Raw genomic sequence first — 20,690 nt, forward strand, 5'->3', positions numbered from 1 at the left:
GTTGACATAAATCAAGAAAAGAAAGTCCCTCCGCCTCATTCATTCCCGCCATCATTTCCTTTCCCTCCTTCAATCCCTCCACATTCTCCCTTCCTCTGTATTTCTGTCTTGATTTAGTTGAACTGGCATGGCCCTGAGTGCTGTGCATGGGGCTAGTTAGCAGATTACGCTGTCTGATTTCTGGAGGGCAGCCTGTCGATCGTTAAGGTCAACCAAACTCAGGAAGGAAACAGCTCCCTCCTCCTACTCACCTATCAATTCAATAACCAAATGCACTTGGTCCAATCACCTTCCCCTCCCCCCTTTCGCTTCCTCTTAGCCGCACCCACTCGACCTTCATCCTTCCATATGCTGTCTCAGATCTGTAATGTTCAATAACTCATCTTATTGATTTCAATCTGTGCGTAGGAGCGGTAGGAGTATCGGTGCCCGTCTGCATCCACATGGTGTGTGTTTTATGACTCATGTTTGAGTAAACCTTTAAACTTCCTTTCTGTGCGTGTATGTGCATGAATGATAATTACATTGCATGCTGCAAACCTCAACCTGTTGCCCCTGCTGCCACAGGACCAGAAACCCAGGCTTTTGGGTGATAGGTCAGCCCACATATGCGCACTCAATCCTGGGTACAATCTCAAAGAGGAACAGGGTCGAATAGTGAAAACCTCTGTTTCCCAATAGCCTTGAGGGCTCATAGCCAAAACCTCAAGCTGATAAGAACAGGCAGTGACTACTCTTTCAAGCATTGCTCACTCAACTTTCTCAAACCATGGTATGAAAGGCCTGGTCATATTGTGTTAACATTGGCTGGCCATTCCTATTGATAATGCATTTTCAAATAATCTCTCCCTGGGATTGAAGGTCATTACCCAGTAACCAATCCTATTATTAGCCATATCACACACAGGTTTCATACCCAGTCCTCTCCTGTGCAAAGTACAACTTCAACAATTAGTTGTCAACTATGAAATTAATTGCCAACTATTTTGATAATCGATTAATCTTTTTTTTTAAGAAAAAAAGTCTAAATTCTCTGATTCCAGCTTCTTAAATGTGAATATTTTCTGTTTTCTTTACTCTTCTATGACACTAAACTGAATATCTTTGACTTGTGAACAAAACAAGACATTTGAGGTTGCATCTTGGGCTTGGGGAAACACTGATCGACATTTTTCACCATTTTCTGACATTTTATAGACCAAACAACTAATAGATTAATCAAGAAAATAAACGACAGATTAATCGACAATGAAAATAATCGTTAGTTGCAGCCCTAATGCAAAGCAAACCACTCCATCACTTCAACTCTTGTCTCCTAGAAATTGCATTTATAAAGTACCAACTTGTTTTCCTAATTACGTTATGGTAACAAACACAATCGCTGCCTGAATTATGTTCATAGTTTGTTTTTTTCTGAATGAAAGAAGTGCTACAGTACATTTATGAACCACTAAAAGAGTGTAAAGTTCAGGACTGTGACACAAGAGACCGGGGTTTGATCTTGAGTCCTGCATGTGGTTAAGTTTAGGCAACAAAAGTACTTTGCTCAAGGTTAATGAAAGATGGTGGTTTCAGTTAAATGTTGATGAACACATCCTGCCTCGTGAACTGCCAATTTTTTTCTATAGTAAACCAAGACCATGATCTCTTCCTAAACTTTACAAAGTGCTGGAACATAACCATAAAAAGAAGTTTAATAATGCTGTGGTTGCTGTGATATTTTGTCGGAAAACAAAACACGTTGTCAGGGAACATTTTACTGATAAATTTAGCAACAAGTTAATTAACATTTCCTCATTATGTTAATAGAAAATGTAATCCGGACGGCATTACATTTTCTTAAAAATATTGCAGTTGCAAATTAGTTACATAACATACTAGCAGAAAAGGATTGACCCATACAGTATCAACATATCTTCTTACAATGGTTCATACGATATCTGACGAGAAGTTATTCCTCATTTTTCGTACGTTTTCCTGCGAATATCCAGCAACACATGATTGACGTGTCAATTTTTGCTCATATCATGCATACAGTCTTTTCAAAATAAACTATAGTCTGGACAGGAAACAATTTGGTTAGGTTTAGGCAACAAAACTACTTAGTTAGGTTTGGGAAAAGATCGTGATTTGGGTTAAAATAACAACAGGAGTTGCGTAACTTAAGAACACCGGTCTCCAGGGCGAATGTTTTTTGACCCACCCATCCACCCCGAACTCCTTCCTATGCAACGTTTGTCACTCTTTATACTTCGTGGTTCACAATTACGTTGATTACATATGAATTGATTTCATGGGATATATACGAATTACAGTGCGTTACTTTCCCTAGGTATAGCTACGAACGGTGCAAAGAACAGCCTGACAGTATTGGTTTGTCTTAGCTGATTTATAATAACACACTAGATGTCACTTCAAGGGACGGATAATAAGAGCACTAATCAACTTCACTTGTCTCGGTGTTGTTGTGACCCCTGAAAGGATTGTGGGGATTATGCCTCGTTGTTCAGTGCACATCCCAAGGGGAAACCCATACTGCCTGATCTTCCCACAAAACACCCCCCTCCACACACAAGCCTCCCATGACCTTCAACCTCTGACCTGGCTCTGCAGCCTGCAGAAGAGTGGAAGTCATATCACACTTCTTTAGATAAGCATCTTGCCTTCAGACCCTCAACTCCGTGGGTCTAACGAAACAAAGTCTGGTCGCGCTATAAACATGTTTTACCATCAGAGAGATGGAGAGTTTGTTTTCCTCTTGAGATTCAAAACAAACCACTAATCCTTTTGGGAGTATGGGAGGAAATTGGATTTTCACACCATTTACTGTAGCAGCTGAGCTTGAACATAAAAGGAAAATTCCCCACTGGCCTAAACTCAAATATAATCGACACAATAACAGCAGTAAATCAATTTTTCTCTCTAAAGATAACCTACAGTATAGTCAAGGTGATGTTCTGGTCCCTCTACCTTCAGTTAAACTCCAATGTCTCAAGTTCCGACTTGTCTTTTCAGTGGCCTTCTCCTCTCTCTGCCTCCAACCTCCTGACTGCGTTCGGCCTTCAGGCCCGTGTCGCCTGACTCCACAACACTAATGGATATGGACGTCTGGCAGCACTACAGATTTGTAAGTGCTGATAACGCTTGTGCTTCGGTAAAAAGATTACATTAGAAATAAAAAGCCCATGATTGGGTTAGAGTGAGGAATAACATATGATGATGAAGCCCATAAACAGTGAGCTGTGTGCCTGGAATCACAGCTAATTCACATTAATCATGGAGTACACTGCGTTAGTTATCTAAAGGATGTTTTAGTATTGGGGCTCTGGCTCCTTATATCTTGATCTTGGATGAATCATCTCTCCGTCCAACACACTTCTCTTTCAAACCACAAGTTGAATCAAGCTGCATTAAAAGCGTCATCCTCAATGGAAGATGTTTTTTACAACAGCAGGGCACTTGGGGGAAAAACATCAATATATGTTGTGTCCACTTCTGCTTATCAAATAACCTTTTCTGTTTGTGGTATTTTCCCTGGTTCTTACAAAGCTAGGCAGACACTGTGCGATTTATTCATCTTGTATGTTTCATGAACTCGTATTACATGTTTTAATCTCTCTATGTGCACGAAAATGTACCACTTCTGTGTTCAGATGTTCAACTGACCAGTCACGATGTGGGTGGTCACCAGTGTTGAAAAATATAATCAATTACTCCTGAATACATGAATGAGTACATTATTTACTAATTACTGAACAGCAAAACTAATTTGTTCCATTTCTTAATACATTATTACTCAGCCCAGCTCCATCATTAGAAAGCGTCCCGCCCACATGTCATTTTCTATATTGATGTGTAGAAATATGAAAGGAGACACTGTGGTTTAACATACAGTGAGTCTACTGTTTGAATGCATGTACTGACCACCAACAGCTAGCTATCTTAGCCCCATGACTGCACGCAGCAGAACATCAGAAGTCCCATCTTCACAATGTTTACATGCACAAAATATTCCAGTTTTTGCCCTCATTCCGAACTATTAAGCTGTTTACATGGCTAATGAAAATGAATATTCCACTAATATTCCAGTTTACATGCAGCCGTGCATACTACAATTAACGTAACTGGTGGTAACGATACCTAACGGCCGTATCATTGATCAATCAAGCAATTAAATTGGCGTCATGACCCGCCTAAAAATGAAGCCAATCTGGTGGAAATTCCGCCTGATTCTAAAATCTAGTCGTGGGGCAAAAAAATCAGGTTTAATCAGTAAAGTGTCTGCCCAGCTCAAGCAGCCAAGTTTCACTGATATGTACAAGATCATGACCTTAGAGCTGGAGGATAACACAACTCTTCCAGTGTGACTGAAAAAAATCAAAGCAAAGCATAAAAATCCCCAAAACAGGAAGAAATAGTCACAAAATAAGTTTCACTGTCTGTTTAACTCATTACTAGCTCCTTCAAGTAGCCCCATGGGCTAAACTGGAAGTCCTCATAGGCCAAATGGGATCATGAGAGAGGCACAAAGGACCCCCTTTAGCCTGAGACTCGCTCTCTCTTCTCTACTGTGATAACAGCATCCTTCAAACTGCTGCCCCAACAGACTGCATGGCTGATCAACAGACTCCTTTTATTGTAATTTCACAAAAGCGTTGATTTAATCTGTGAGGCATCAGGTCATTGGAATGAGCAGTGACTGCTTTCATAAGGAATTTGTGATTTGGAGTGTGATACCCACAGGGTGCGATGATATAAAAGAAATTCAGAGCTCCGTTCAGAGATATGACCTCCTTCTAAACCCTCAACGCAGAAAGAGTGTGGTCTTTGTATCTGTTGACGGGATGAGCCCATCAAGACAATGAGACAAGCTTTGGCGTGGCATTTAGGTCGATGGGCCAACAATGTGTATAGTGTCGCACTGTGATGATCTGATTATATGCGGCTGACAATGTGGATGTCCAGTGCGTCCTACTGTCCGTACAGTGCTGGTCAGATTCTATTCAGGTCATCATGACCCTGGGCGACGCTCCCCATCGCTCAACTTTACTGGCTCGGCACAGAAGTTCATGATAAACTCGCCCAGTGTTTGGATAGGGTCATCCGACAGCCGAAAAATAAATCATAAATCTCTGAACAAGTGAATTAAGTGTCTTGTTAAAGGCATAAATCAGGTTTTGAGGAATTTCACGTTTCCTCCATAGCGCAGAGTAAAACAATCCAATGAATGCCTTATTCATCTCTCTGCATGAAGTTATAAGTGTTGAACATTTTGAACTTATTGGCCTAATACTAAAGGGCCAGTTCGCCCAAATTGCAAAAGACAGGAAGATATTTAAGAGCCAGGATAGCTGTTCCCCTCTGTCTCCAGTCTTTGTGCAAAGCTAAGCTAACCAGCTAGCTGTAGCTTCATATCTACCAGACATATTCGAGAGTGATCTCGATCTTCTCGTCTTCCTCTTGGCAAGACAGCGATAAACGTATTTCCCAAAATATCAAACTTTTGTTTTAAGTTCGATTTTACACATCCATGTAGCTGTCCGCATGGCATACATTATCAACGTATCCCCATACAACTGTTCGTATGATATCTTACCAAAAGTTATTCCTCATTTTTCATGCGTTTTCCAACGAATGTCCAGTAACACGTGACGCTCTTGTCAATTTACGGTTGTTACATGCATAGTCTTTTCAAAATAAACTTTCGTCTTCGCAGGAAACAACTTGGTTAGGTTTAGGCAGCAAAACTACTTAGTTAGGTTTAGGAAAATATAGTGGTTTGGTTTAAAATAACTCCGGAAGTGGCGTATCATAAGTACGGAAGTTACGTGACAAATGAATCTACGTTGACTTTTGATTTCACAAGGGACATGAACTCTCCTGGGATAAAGTCCGGTGTTTTTTGAGCCACCCATCCACCCTGACCTCCTCCCTACGTGGTGTTTGTCGCTCTTTATACTTCTTGGTTCACAATTACGTGGATTACACACAAATTGATTTTGTGGGATATATATACGAATTACAGTGCATTGCTTTTCGTAGGTTTAGCTACGAACGGTGTATGAGAACAACCTGCATATCGTCACTTGCTTGTGTCCTTGCAGCGGCCCACATTGTCATAAATTGTGGTGTACAAGCCAACTACACAAGTATGAACATGTCCACAGCGCAGACACCCAATATAGTATAACCAGGACTATGTAGACGTCCATTTTGGAGTATATCAGGGCCTTAATTTGGTACACTGTGACTTGATTTATACACTTCACAATGATTCTCTGTGAGCTAATTGTCTTACCTTGACAAACTGTATCAACGAGAGAGGTGCAGGGCTGTAGCATTTCCCCATCATCACAGGTGGTGCAGGGGATGCAGGGCTCCCGAGAGCTCTCCTGGTCCGAGTAGGTGTCCCCGTTGCAATCCTCACACACTGTGTCGTGGTCAAACTCACAGCTGTACAGCATGCCACGGCCTTCAGGACATTTGGTGCAGGGTTGACATCGCTGAGAGAGTTCGTTCATATAGTAGCTGTAGTTGCACACACAGGTGGCGTCGTTGGAGTCTGTGCAGGGCGCCTTCATGCGGTGCAGACCTGTGCATATTGAGCAGGGCTGACATTTCTCTGTGTGACTGAAGTTTTCTGAGAAGGTTTCACCTGAAAGGAGAGGGACGAAAAACAGCTGTTGAACTTTTCATCTGCCAGAAGCCTGACTTCTGTTTCTTTTTCATTTTAGATGTGTTGTCAAATATTTTCATAGCATCCTTGAAAGTAGTCTCATAGCATAGGCTAGATAAAATAGGCAATCCCAGTGAAAATGATGTGTATATTCTACACATATTGGCTTCTTCTTTCGCTCCGATTACAGATCATTTTTCTTTGTCTTTACTTTGGTTTTAGAGCAGAGCTGCCCAAAGTTGGCCCTCCATCAGGTTCGGTTTGGCCCGCCAGATTAGCGAATTTCTTTGGCCTGCGGGATCACTGGCAATCCCAACCGACTTTACTGTTAAAAAACAAAGTTAGGCTAAATTTGGCGAGGAAAGAGTGGCATCGCCAATTTCACAAGTGTCCCTTGACCTCTGACCTCAAGATATGTGAATGAAAATGGGTTCTATGGGTACCCAAGAGTCTCCCCTTTACAGCCATGCCCACTTTATGATAATCACATGCAGTTTTGTGCAACAAAAGTTTTTTGAATGCAGTATGTTATTTTCACCTTTTCTAAAATGGTGTATTTGAATATGTATGCATGCTGGGGTCGCTAACCAGTCTTGGAAATGCATAAATTGGGTATTATATATTATATGCCAATTATATTCAGCAGGTGGGTTTTAAGGGGTTAACTATGTAAAAGCTAAAATAATATTCAAATAGGGGAACTTGGGATCCTTGTACCATTTTACATCTTAACAATACAATAGTGGTCCACCATTGAGTTCCGGTTTTGGCCCTCCAAGGGAAAAGTTTGGGCACCCCTGTTTTAAAGTCAACAATGATGCCAGTTTGAATTCTGTATTAAAGAATAATATGTGTATTATATCATTAGATTATATCATATACATGATGTGCTTATTTATTGTGCTTTTTTTGAAACAGTTTAAATGTGTGTGTCAAAAGAAAAAAGTGGTATTGTCAACCGTGTTATTTCTCAGCTTGGGAAGGGTTTGTTTCTGTGAACAAATTTGGATTCAGCTTTCCAAAGTCACACTAACATGGGAACTCAGTTTTAGGGTCATCTCCGCTGATGGATAATGTAACTGTCACTTTAAACAAGAAATGAAAATTATGTATAAGCAGCTACATCTTTTTTTTAAAGGATCTTTTCGATGATGAGCTTACATGCTTCACACATGTTTCATAAATGCTTTGTATACCTGACAGATATATCTGCAGGGGACGCAATCAATATTGCATGTTTTATGGAATTGTATTTCGGCTGGATAGAGAACTGGGAAACACACTAAATTATGCAACAGACCTATTTGTAAGAGCAGCTTGTGTGTGTGTGTCTGTGTGTGTGTGTGTGAGAGAGAGAGAGAGGGAGATGGGGGATAGACTGTGAAAATATGACCTCAAAATATCTACAATACAGTATGTCTCAACTGTTGAGAAGCATATTCTGTACAACACACTTTTTATTTACTTTGAGTTGTGGAGATGCAAAGTAGAGCTGAAACGATTATATGTAGTTGATAATTTTTTCAGCAAAAAAAACCCAAAACAAATATTTACACTTGTGAAGATTATCTGCTTGTCTTTGCTTTATGTGATAATAGACTTAATATCTTTAGTCGTGAAGTGTTGGTCGGTCAAAACAGGCATCTGATACCATCATCTGAGGTGTATAGAAATTGTGATAAGAATTTTTCACTATTTTCTTTAATTTTATAGACCAAACTTTCAATTGATTAATCGAGACAGTAATCTGCAGATTAATCGACAATGACAGTAATTGTTGGTTGCAACATTAAACTATGCTGATAAAGACATGCTTTGAGTCGAAACGTTTCTGCACCTTATTAAAACCTTTTTCTATTATGCTCCAGATCTCATCACTCCAGATCCTGCCTCAGTTGTCCTCTCTGTTTGTTATTCCTTTACCTATTATTTTCATTATTGATTAATCTGCTGATTATTTTCTCAACTTTTGTCTATAAATTGTCAAAAAATTGTGAAAAATGTCCATCACAATGTGTGAGGGATGTCTTTAAATCGGTTGTATTGTCCAACCAAGAGTCCCAAACCTAAACATATTGAATATATTATCATAGAGGACATGGAAAAGCAGCAAATATATTCACATTTTAGAAGCTTGTTGCAGAGAATTTTGGGGATTTATTCTTTTTTTTCAGCTCAAACTGAACTAAACTAAACTGTGTGTGGTAGGAGACATGTGGGGGTTGTGTCACATAGCATATCAAGTTTAACGGTCTGCGTCACTGGCCCACCAACCACGGCGAACGCTCTGATGATGCAGAGATTAAAACAGAGATGAGGACAGATAGACACTGAGACAGAGACGGAAATGGAGGGACGACAAGAAAGCAGGGACTTTGACATTTGAGATGAATCTGTCCGAAATTGGCGGTGTCCGATGTGGGTCCTCTACATTTTTGTTTAATTACGTCTTTAAGGGAAGTGGACAAACTATCGTCCAGTCCAGTCATACACAGTTACACCCCCCACCCCCCACTCACCCCATTATCTCCTGCATCACCCTCCCCTCTTCAAACAGACGTACACACTCAGACTACCCTCGCCCCCTTCCCGCCCCATGAGTGCTCTCAGAGCCATTATCATAATGCCATGCATCAATAATGCAAGTCAATACATTAATAACGCTAGCCTGCAGCATGGAGGAGGGGGTTGAAGGAGGGGGGTGTCGAGGCGGAGCGGGAGGTGGGTACAGACGGTCTTTTCCTGGCTCAGCACATCGTATCATAACAGTACTTTCACCTCTAGTCTATAACATTCAATCCTCTTTGTTTTCAACATCCATAAAAGGACTCCTGAATTTATCCGCTCTGGCTACTGCGCAGCGTGAGGTGTGTGTGGGAGGCTTGTGTCTGTGTGTGGTTAAATATGTGTTTTCCTAGACATGTTTGCCCGTGTGTGTGTGTGTGTGTGTGTGTGTGTATGAACCATTAGCTGCTGGCTGAGAAATTGTCTCCATTCCAGCCGTACAGCTGTACTTGCTCTGTTTCATCTCCACCCATCTGTTCATTCATCCAAACGCCTCCGTGTGTTTCAGCTGGCCCTCCTTTTTAGCACATCAGCCAGGCGCCTGTTAACTATCTACTAAATGAAGCCTGAACGCTGTCAGGAAACCACAGTCTGTCTCTTATAAACGAATGCTTGTGCACATTAGTTTCTATCAACTGTGGGCGACATGCCTGGAACAACACAGGCAAACACATATGGTAGGTGAGAGTTGATGTTGAAAGAAAATTAGGAGGAAGGATTATCAGTAAGTAGTTTCTGTCACATGAGTTTTTATCAACAATAAAATTAATTACATATGGCCAAAAGAAACGTTTGGTAATACTTAATTTTACAGGTCCGCAAATTTCATGGTAATTAGATGATAATTAGCAAGTAACCTAATTGATTTCTTTGGAATTACTGCCAAATTACCCCAATATTTACCTCAAAATTGATCAAAAATTACTTATTTGAAAACATTATATAATAAATATATTCCGCTATTTCCCAATAGCTGGTCATTTATTTAATACACTTCCAGGAAAAGAATATAAAGTTAATTGATATGCTTTATTTCTATGTCTGCTGATAAATAGATAATAATTAGCAAATAACTTCTTTGAAATTTCTTAAAAAACTCCCTGAATCATTACATTAGCTACCAGGTTACAGGTTACCAGGTCCTCGACCAAAGAACTTCTTAGTCGACTAACACTCTTACAATTCTGTCGACTAATCGATTAGTTGAGTTTCTCTACAAAGAATCACACAAAAGCACCACTTTAGCTCTTGTGTTTACCAGAGATGTACTCATAAGTTTCTTAGAAATAAGTCATTCAGCATGAAAGAAAGCATAAAAAACAACTAAACGACTAAAGAAATGTTAGTCGACTAAGACCGAAACAACTGATTAGTTGACTAATCGACTAAGAGGGGGCTGCCCTAGATATTTAACCTGTAACTCAATCAACTCACACAAATAATATAGTATGAAATGTCCTTGGCAGTAACGCTGGGTTAGGTTAATAGGCTACTGTAGGTAGCAAGCTATTTAGCCAAACATACTTTAGAACAAAAAACGGTCTTTGTAATGAATTCCTTACCCTTTTCCTACTTTTGTTTTTGGAGAGGGACGAAAAAGGAACCACTATCCAAACTCTTAATATATGGAGTATCATAGAGCCGTCCTGTCTACCCGTAAATTGCGAAAACTTGCAAAAACGTGCAAAAACTCTTGCGAGACTCGCTGCCCGACAAGTTATCTTAACCTTTCGAGCTCAATGCCTAACCTTAACTTGCAAGAATTTCGCAATTTGCGTGTTATCTTCTACACACAACCTCATAAAGCTTGACAGACCAGCCATGCCTTATTACGGTTGTTAAACTATGACTGGATAATCTCTGTTTCGGGGGGGGGGGGGGGGGGGGGTTTAGTGAACGGTCAATTGACAGGTAGGAGAATAAATAACCCACTGATGGTTGAGACTTCAAAACAAGTTGTTACAATGCAGCTGCACGCGCACACTTCAGCTCTATCAGCCTACATTACTGATCTAATCAATATGTTTGATGTGTTCTCAAAATATCATTGTGATGTTATCTGATGGAGAGCTATCCACTTTGCATTTCTCTTTTTCCATGAGTCAGTGCAGAGCCTGTCTGGCCTCATGTAATTTTTTTAGAGCAGGTCACTGTCTGCGTCTGTGTTAGTTCATGTCTGAGCAGAACAAGCACTGTGAGAGTGAAAGTTATCACCCTGAAAGCCTTCATGTTGTGCAACAGCAACCCCAGAGACACCACTAATGTCATTAATTAAAATCATTTCCAGCCTTTAATCTAGTTTAGACAAATAGAACATGAGATCATTTACGATAAGAAGTCTGGGGCTTATTTTTCTATACAAGGAAACAATATATTATAAAGATGTAACTCTTTATCTCATTTATAAAAGCATAAATCAATCCAAAGAAGCCCACAAAAATACAAATAAATAATTCTCTCCATGTCCACATTCTCTGTGACTTCTCTCATGACCTTAAGTCTGAATGATTTTCTGGCTGTGGGGCTCCTTGGCTCAGGGTTTGCCATCCTTCACTGACCCTGGGAGGTTTTACAACCACTTCCTAGCCTGGACGCTGGATAGTCAGGGAATTCCTCAAAGGAAAAACTCTGGGAACAGTGTAGGAACTGGCTGTGGACCAACCCGGGCCTCTGCAGGCTCAAACTAACCTTTGACCTCACACGATAAAGTTACAAAAAAACCTTATTTGATTAAGGATTTGATTTGTTTTCCTACACTTAAGCTGAAATGTACCTCTTACAGAAGATCCTTAGATATCCTTTTGAGCTCTTCAGTCATGTTTACAAAATCTACACTGCTTACCGTCTTAATCACTGTGACATAACAACTTGTCTGATGCTCTAAATATCTTCCACCGCAACAACATTTGGAGCTGGTCCCACTCTCACTGTCCTCATAAAGTCTTACTACAGTCCATCACAGCTTCTCTCCCTACATGGTAAGGGCCGTGAAGAGGGCAGTAATGCTGGAACACAGTTAGGTCTGACATCTAGTTTATTTTCTGACATGCAGCTGAATACTTCTAAGGATTTACATCTACATACAATCTGCATAATATTTCATCCAAACTGATGTTAAGGGTCTAATCTAAAAAAAACTGTGGTCTGTTTTTAGCCAGAGGCAATGTCAGCCGGTCCAAACTGAAATATCTAGACAAAGCTCAGATGGATTGCAAATTAAATTTGGTCCAGATATCCATGGCCCCCAGAGGATGAATGATTTTATATATATTTTTTAAATTACCTTTATTTTACCAAGAAGTCCCATTGAGATCAAAATCTCTTTTGCAAGAGAGACCTGGCCAAGGTAGCAGCCACACAAAATCACAACGCAATATAATACAACAACATGATATACAATAAATCATATAAAACAAAAGAACAGCAGTTTAACTCAGTGGCCTCTCAAGAAAAAACACCACATGTCTCTTACAACACATTCTTTATGATGCCCTTGAATTCGTCAATCGATATAAATGTTTCTTTTTGTAAATTATTCCATGCCCAAGGTGCATAGTAGGAAAATGCCCCAGATCTTAATTAAAATCTACATTAAAAAGCAACAACTTGGAGGAGCGTAGCTGTTAACTACCAGAGCTAAGACAGAGAAGGGTGCAGTCATAATGACTTTGGTGATCATCTTACTTTCCATCAAGCTCCACCAGTACCTCCATGTAAGAAAATCCGTGTTTTGAGACCAGAAAGCCCCATGTGCCAGTGTACGAAATGTGGGACTGATGTTAAGTTTCATAGTGTCTTCTACTCTTTCATCACCACAACAGATTCATGGCAATATAAGCAAACAAATTTCTCCTTGACTTGTACTAATTTTTACCAACGTTTCTGAAATTTTCACACTTGCTTTCTTCCTTCTTTTAGTTTCCTCGATTTTTACCTAACCGACTGAGCTAAATGTTTTCATCGACTAGTAATCAATGTACGTCAAGCATTTGTTCATAATGGCAGCAACATCTAGTGTTACAAACAAACAAAGAAATGCAATGTACATATGGTGCAATTTATTTGAGATATGCTCAAGCCATATTCTGTTTTAAAAATTTGCCGCGGGCCATTTAAAAACAGGCACGCGGGCCACTCATGATTTAGCTTATCGCACCACTGTGTCTAAGTACGGCCTCACTGATTCGCTAGCCTGGCAAGATCAATAAAGTGCCAACTACAACCACCACTACAACTACTTTAGTACCGCTAGACAATGCTAAAACAACTTCACTATTAATGTCATACTAAAACAAGATTGTTTTGGCAAAAACTACGGAAACCATCATCACCATGTCAAGATTTAATTACCGTTTTATAGGCCAGCAGCACGAGTTCGGATCCGAATTCAAACTTTGCAGAAACATTGCTGTAATTTACGACCCTGCATACTTTAAACTGCTGTTTGAACTGTGTGTCTTCTCCAGGGACAGTCAGTACAGTAGAGGATATTTATGAGGAGGACATAACTTACAGAGAGGATGTCACAGTCGCAGCAGTTTAATGTTTTCTGTGTCCGACTAAATCACTACCACTGTTCATGAAAACCAGAACTGAATGCATGACATGATGTATGTGTGTCACTTTGTCTGCATGTGACCAACGCAGCTCCTTCAGCTATGTGTGTGTGTGTGTGTGTGACAGCTGTTTTTTGTGTTACTCACTATCAAGGCAGGGGGCGCAGACGGTCTGTGTGACTCCACATAGTTTGACGACGCCCTCGCCGGGCTGGCACTGCACGCAGCACTCTCCACTGGTTGTGTACTGGCCCGAGAAACAAACCTCCTTATTGGCCAGTGCCGCGACCTGCCGATCACCAGAGACATCGTTCAAGGTGGGACAAGCAAAGTTACATTGACATTCAGCAGCATCCATAAGATAAACACACAGAAAAAAGGTCTATCATTGTGCAATGTGAGCAACCAAAGTGTGTTTTTGCTTTATTTTCATTATTTCCAGAGGCCTGAAAGAGGTATAAACATCCAGTATTTCACAAGAAAAAGCAACACAAAGGCTTTTGTCTTTAATCATCCGGGGTTGCATTAGATTTATTTTGGAACCACTAGACCAGCGGTTCCCAGCGTAGGCGTCAGCACCGCGCAACAGGCTGCGAGATAAATCTAAGGGGGTGTTAGATGATTAATGGGATGGGGAAAAAGAAATTGCAGATTTCAGCTAAACAAAATTGTCCATTGTTCTGGATTCTGTCTCTATTTTCTATGTTCTTGTGAAATACTACATATCGTTTCATTATCAAGCTTCTAAAAGTATTCAAATGAAACAATCCAAGGAGGAAAAATCTCTTTGGTTGCAGCTCGTAGACACATGGGACCTGTAGTGTAAGGTCGCACAGATACATTGCTTCGTTTTAAAGGGTCACAAGCTCTACATTTGCATGTAAGACTCACTTTTTGCCTTTAGCCTAACCTTAACTCCTTTCCTGCAAATCAAATATGTGCATTTTAAAGGTCTCAGCCACACCTAAAGTCATGAGATACAGTAATACAGGTCAACAAAACCACACACTCTAGGTAACCCTGGTTTATGTCGTCTCCGCATTCTTCAAACGGTAACCTGTTGAGTGCTTTATCTCGGCAGTTGACAGGTGAAGATGTTTGTGCGTGCCTTTACATTTGCAAATGCATGAGAGTGCACGCACACGCTTGCACTCTCACGCCCCGGGCCTATATGTTTCCACAGGCGTCCGTGGCCTTTTGCATTATATCATACTAGATCTTTCCTTTCTCACACCGGCTCTTTTTATTCATCTTCCGCACACCTCGACCTCCAAAGCAAACCTTGATAAAAGCAGGGATTGCCCTCTGACACCGAGCCAGAGGAGACGAGGAACTGTTTTTATTTATGAGGATGTTGCTACAGATCAGAGGGCAAAAGAAAGAATGTATCTTAAACTTGTTTTGATCATAAAAAGTAGCCAATGAGGGATTTTTAAGTGCAGTTTCCTCATGTGGGTCATTTTGCTCTTCACGGATTTGATTATTGCTCCAGACCCATTTTTGTCTGTTGAATGTTAGTAAGATTGAGACATACACTTATTAATTGAGGGTGTGTGTGTGTGTGTCAGGGGTACGTTGGCGTGAAGGAGGCTCACTCAACATAAATCGTCAGTCGTCAGGGTTCAGGTGTGTATGGAATGCTGCCGACAAGAGCTCTAAAAAACATCAAGTATCCCTTCAGGCTATTCTGAGTCAGCTGGAAGATAATGTGTGTGTGCGCACACAGACACACGTCTCCCTCTCGCCCTGGATGATGTCACGGCCCATTCACCTTCAAGTCGCCGGTATTACAGATAACCACGTTGTCCGTGTTCGAGAATGTATCTTTGGCTTCGTGGGTAAACTTTTGACTTAAGACAGGCCTGATAATATCTAAACATTTCCTGAAACGTTCTGGTTTTTACAACAGGAAGACTTTTGGGGAAATAAAGACACTGATCTCATCCTGCAGAGACTGTAACTCACTACAATTAAATTAACAAATCCTCCAACATCCTTTAGGATGTTAAGTCTTACAATCTTCCAGACACCAGCACAGAAATGTTTTTCATAGATATATTTTTCTTGAGATGTGGCAGTCTCACAGGGCAGCTATTAAAAACATTTTATTTATCTTCAGCGCTTCACTGACCTTCTTTATTTATTTATTTCACCCCATCAGCACTCTCTCTACCTCACACACACACCTTACGCAACAAGCATCTATTCAGGGATGAATCAAATCTGTCATCGCACAAGCTTCCCCTGAACTGCCCCCTTTCTATACTGTACACACCCATCGGCACGCATACGTCTGCGCAAACGCACAAACAGCTTCCTATGTGAACAAACCTGCTCCAAACCGTCTGACTGGCACTTTTGAAACAACTCCAAGTTCCAGCGTCTGCTTTCTACTTATTTTTTTTTTCTTCTTTCTTTGACCTTATTCTAGCTGCGGGTGTGGGTGCAACACCAAAGCGTCTCGAAGACCGAATAAACTCAGATTAAAGTGCATCACTAATGACTGCTAAATTGTGCATATGGATGAATTAGAGGGTAATGTGATTTGAGCAAATAGCTTGTGGAATGAAAGAAAAGGATGCACTTAGTAAGTTGCAGCTCGACTCACACGTTTCCTGTAATTGGTTTTCAGATGGAAGTTTGTCCCTGAAGCCAAAGCAAGATGATCGCGCGCACACACAAAAAAAGCATGTGCAGAAGCATCTGGACAAGTAACTTCAGAGCTACCAATCTTACTAATGCCGCAGTCAATTTTCAGTTGGAGGCACTTAACCTCTGGGCCTCAGCTGTCAGCGCTTGTTAAGCCATTAGAGCTCCACTATAGCAGCCTTCCAATAAACTGGGCCTAATTTAAATCCAGGCATGAACTGTTGTGGGAACACCGCTGGCAATGACAATATGCCTTCCCAAACAATGCTGAATCATCACCTCTTCTGAAGTCAGACAGAGAGAAGGAGAGAGGGATGTGTGTGAGGTGAAAGGAGGAGGAGGAGAGGGGGGGGAGGTGGGGGGTGGTTATAGGGCTGTATCAATATTGCATGCGCTGAGCCAGCAGAGGATGCATATACCCATCAGAGGGAGCAGCTGTTATGTATCAGTGATGCAGCCTGTTCCTTAACCAGGACCTGGACAAGCTGTGACTGACCATGTCCTGTCCGATAGATAGAAGACACTTTCCCTTCCTGGGCCTGCATGGCCTCGAGGTTAGTTAAGAGATAAATCAGGGAGATTATAAGATGTGACTCTCTCAAGATTTCTGTAGTTGATTACTGCTATAATGGAGAAAAAGAAATCACCTCATCAGTTAAGTAAACATGAGCACATCCCCCCAATTCTGGCTTCACTTCACTGGCTCCCTGTGCGTTTTAGGATTGATTTTAAGATTTTATTATTGACATATAAATCATTAAATGGGCAAGCTCCGACCTATCTCTATGATCTTTTAAAACCACATCTTTTATCGAGGACCCTCAGATCAACTGACCAGTTGCTTCTGATTGTCCCGAGGTCTAGGTTGAAGCTCAGGGGTGACCAAGCCTTTGCAGTTGCAGCTCCAAAGCTCTTGAACGCTCTGCCTCCACATGTTTGGCTGTCCCCCACATTGACTGTGTGGGGGACATCAAACCTCAAAACGCACTTTTATTCCTTGGCTTTTGGCTCAGCATGAGAGTTGACTATTTTAATCCTTTTTCCTTTCCTATTGGTCTTAACGCTCTTATTATTTTAATGTCCTGTTGGTTTTCAAGTTGGTCTTAGTGTTTTATTGTGTTGTTTTTATGTTTTTATGTATAATTGTACAGCACTTTGGTCAACTTTTGTTGTTTTTAAATGTGCTTTATAAATACATTTGGATTGGATTGGAGTTAACACATGGTTTATTGGTGAGCTCCTCAAACTGAGGCCACTGTGACATTGTTATTGTCCTGCAGTCTGCAGGCAGGGCCACATGTAACTGAGAAGGGTGGAACTCCAGATCCAGCAGCAACTGGAGCTATAGAGTGTCAACCTGAATGGCTGCTGCTTGATACATCCGCTCGGATTTACCATTGGACTGAAGACAGGACAGGTGCAAGGACACAGACTCTTATAGTTTCAAGACATTTTACAAGTAAAGATCAAACTCTTGAAATTTAAACTGCCATAAAGTTAAGTGAAATATCACTTTGATGCAGGGGAAAACCTTGAAGGAGGAAAGAAGAAGGAAAATGTGTGGAAGAGTTTCTCAAAAACTCCCACTAACGTTAACTGTGCGCAATTGCGCAGGTATCCAAGTTGTGTTTATGGCGCACATTTAATACAGAGGCTACTACTCACCACTCCAAGTAACACTGCTATGAACGCGGACTTCATCCTGTATCTCCTTTGCATCCTCACAGAAAAGGTAAATGGGATCACGACGCAGCGAGGTCTCACTCACTTCCAAGTGAAATAATCTCGGCTGTCATCGCTGGTGCTGCTGCGCGTCTTTTTGCGTTAACTTCTAGGAGGAAAAAAAAGAAACTCTCCAGGTAACTCAGTCCAGAAGCTCAGTCCAGTCAGTGAATAAACCCGCTGAGATTGGACCCATAAGGTGCTCGACTCTGGTGCGCTTTTCTCTCCAACTGGGTTCATATGACACACGCGCTCAGCTCAACGAGACATCTCCCTCTCCACGCCCACTGCACACACACACATACACACACACACACACACACACACACGAACCTGCTCTCTCTGTGTAACAGCTTTCAGTCATGTACTGGGATGTTCTTGCTGAGTGGGACAAACCAACCACCCATAAATGTTTATCACCTGACAAATTAAAGTCGTGCGTAAATCTTCCATTTAGCATGTTGGTGGTTTACAGAGTTGAATTAAAAGTCTGGCTCCAAACAAGACAATGGATTAAAGCTGCAGTGGGTAGAATTGGAGCAATTTTTTATAAAACGGTCATTGTATCCTGACAGTATAGTGCATGAGACAGGTAATCTGAAAAAAAATCATGTGCCTATGTGTCCTCCGGTGCTCCTAATGGCATCTGCAAGATTTCACAGAATAAACAAATCAACCAATCAGAGCCGAGCTGGAGCCTTGCCTTCTCTGAGCAGCTGTCAATCACTCGCAAACTCTGATGAGAAAGTTTGTGATCTGGCATCCATGTTGAGATCAGTTGAGGAAATACTAAGCACCGCCCACCAGCCGGAGCAAGCTTTCTCCTTTTACAGCTAAACAGTACACTACAAGATGTTTCTGAAAACATTTGAGTTGAGAAATAGGCATTACAGTAAGAGAATATTGATTCATATTTGATCAGCGCTCCTTAGTTTGACTGTTTGATCAGAGTTTGTGAGTGATTGACAGCTGCCTCCGTTGAATGAACAGCCAATAGGAATGCTCTCTCTCTCTGAAATGACCTGAGAAGTCTCCCGTCACAGGTTCGATTTTTTAAAGCTTGAAAACAGAGCCATGAGGAGGTGCAGAAGTCTAGTTTTCTCTCAGAACACTTCAATTACAATATGCTGAAAGATTATTATGGAATTTTTGCCCAATGATGCCAAAAACATTCTGCCTACTGCAGGTTTAAATGTCATGTCAAGCAAAATGTCATTTCTTTAATCTTTTTTCGCTCCCTTTAACAACTTCTAAAGCTGAAGGAGATCCAGCAGATTGCTGTCTGTTTCTGCCTGGTGTCCCCCTGAAGCGTTGAACTGACCTTGTTTGCAGTGCCTGAAGACAGCAGCCACATCAACAGACTTCACTCTCAGAATAGATTATGAGAATGCACTTTAACACAGAAACCTGAGATCCACACAGGTGTGCATCTACTGATATTTGCAGCAGCATATAGGCCTACGTGCAACTTAAATCAGAGTATGATGTTGTTATCGACCAGTTATCCACACTAACTTTTAAAAGTGGTTGCCAGGCTGGCAACCAGGCACTGACTTTTGGTTGCAGAAACTGAAAATATGGTTGCCATTTTTAATCGGCTATTTTGGATAATTAAAGGTGCATTGTGTAGGATTTGGCAGCATCTAGCGGTGAGGTCGCAGATTGCAACCAACTGAAACTTCTCCCGTGTGCCAAGCGTGTAGGAAAACTACGGTGGGCGACACGAAAATGCAAATGGCTCTCTCTAGAGCAAGTGTTTGGTTTATCCGTTCTGGGCTACTGTAGAAACATGGCGGCCGGCTCAGTGAAGACAACCCACTCCCTATGTAGATATAAACGGTCATTCTAAGGTAACGAAAACAAAGCGATTTGTATTTTTAGGTGATTATACACTAAACCACACTATACTTATTAATATTCCATTTCTGCCTAAATGCTACACACTGTTCCTTTAAGATACTAAGCAGTTATACGTCATCTTAATAATGAAAATCTGACATAAAAGAATAAAAGCATTCTTATTATTTTCCGTCCAGCTCAAAGATGCTGGGATACTTTGCCTCCCAAGACATCACAAATTTATTTTTTTGTTTTTGGTTCCACTTCATCTAATTCTTTGTCAGTTGAATCAGTTTGCATATTCATTTGTGATCTTGATGGCCGGATTAGTTGAATGTTTCACCCCACAGTCAAACAACTTAATTTGCTTCGCCGTTGTCTGTAAGACAGATGCCTGTGCGCACGCAAGTAAACCCACCAACGCACGTGAAGCTTTGTTCGGTTCCGGTTCTGACAAGATATATTTAAATATCACTAATGCAAAAACTTAGAGCTGTCAATCGATTGAAATAATTAATGGGAATAATGAAAATATTTAATGCAAATATAATCGCATGATTGTCCATAGTTAATCTTGATTAACCGCAAATTAATCATACATTTCTTTTCTGTTCAAAATGTACCTTAAAGGGAGATTTGTCAAGTAGTTAATACTCTTATCAACATGTGAGTTGGAAAATATG

General features: G+C 40.9%; 1 protein-coding gene across 1 annotated transcript in view; it reads right to left on the reverse strand.

Moving 5' to 3' along the window:
- ngfrb (nerve growth factor receptor b) overlaps nucleotides 1–18,430 on the reverse strand; it is a 34,150-nt gene extending 15,720 nt beyond the window's left edge. Inside the window, exons 1-3 of the mRNA XM_074620094.1 lie at nucleotides 18,112–18,430; nucleotides 13,945–14,086; nucleotides 6,299–6,655 (exon numbers count right to left, since the gene is read on the reverse strand). Coding sequence (XP_074476195.1) covers nucleotides 6,299–6,655; nucleotides 13,945–14,086; nucleotides 18,112–18,165 — 553 coding nt within the window. The 5' untranslated portion in view covers nucleotides 18,166–18,430. The remainder of the gene's footprint in view (nucleotides 1–6,298; nucleotides 6,656–13,944; nucleotides 14,087–18,111) is intronic.
- Between the last annotated feature and the right edge of the window lie 2,260 nt (nucleotides 18,431–20,690).

This window comes from Sebastes fasciatus, chromosome 20 (genome assembly GCF_043250625.1).
Source record: "Sebastes fasciatus isolate fSebFas1 chromosome 20, fSebFas1.pri, whole genome shotgun sequence".
NCBI lineage: Eukaryota > Metazoa > Chordata > Actinopteri > Perciformes > Sebastidae > Sebastes > Sebastes fasciatus.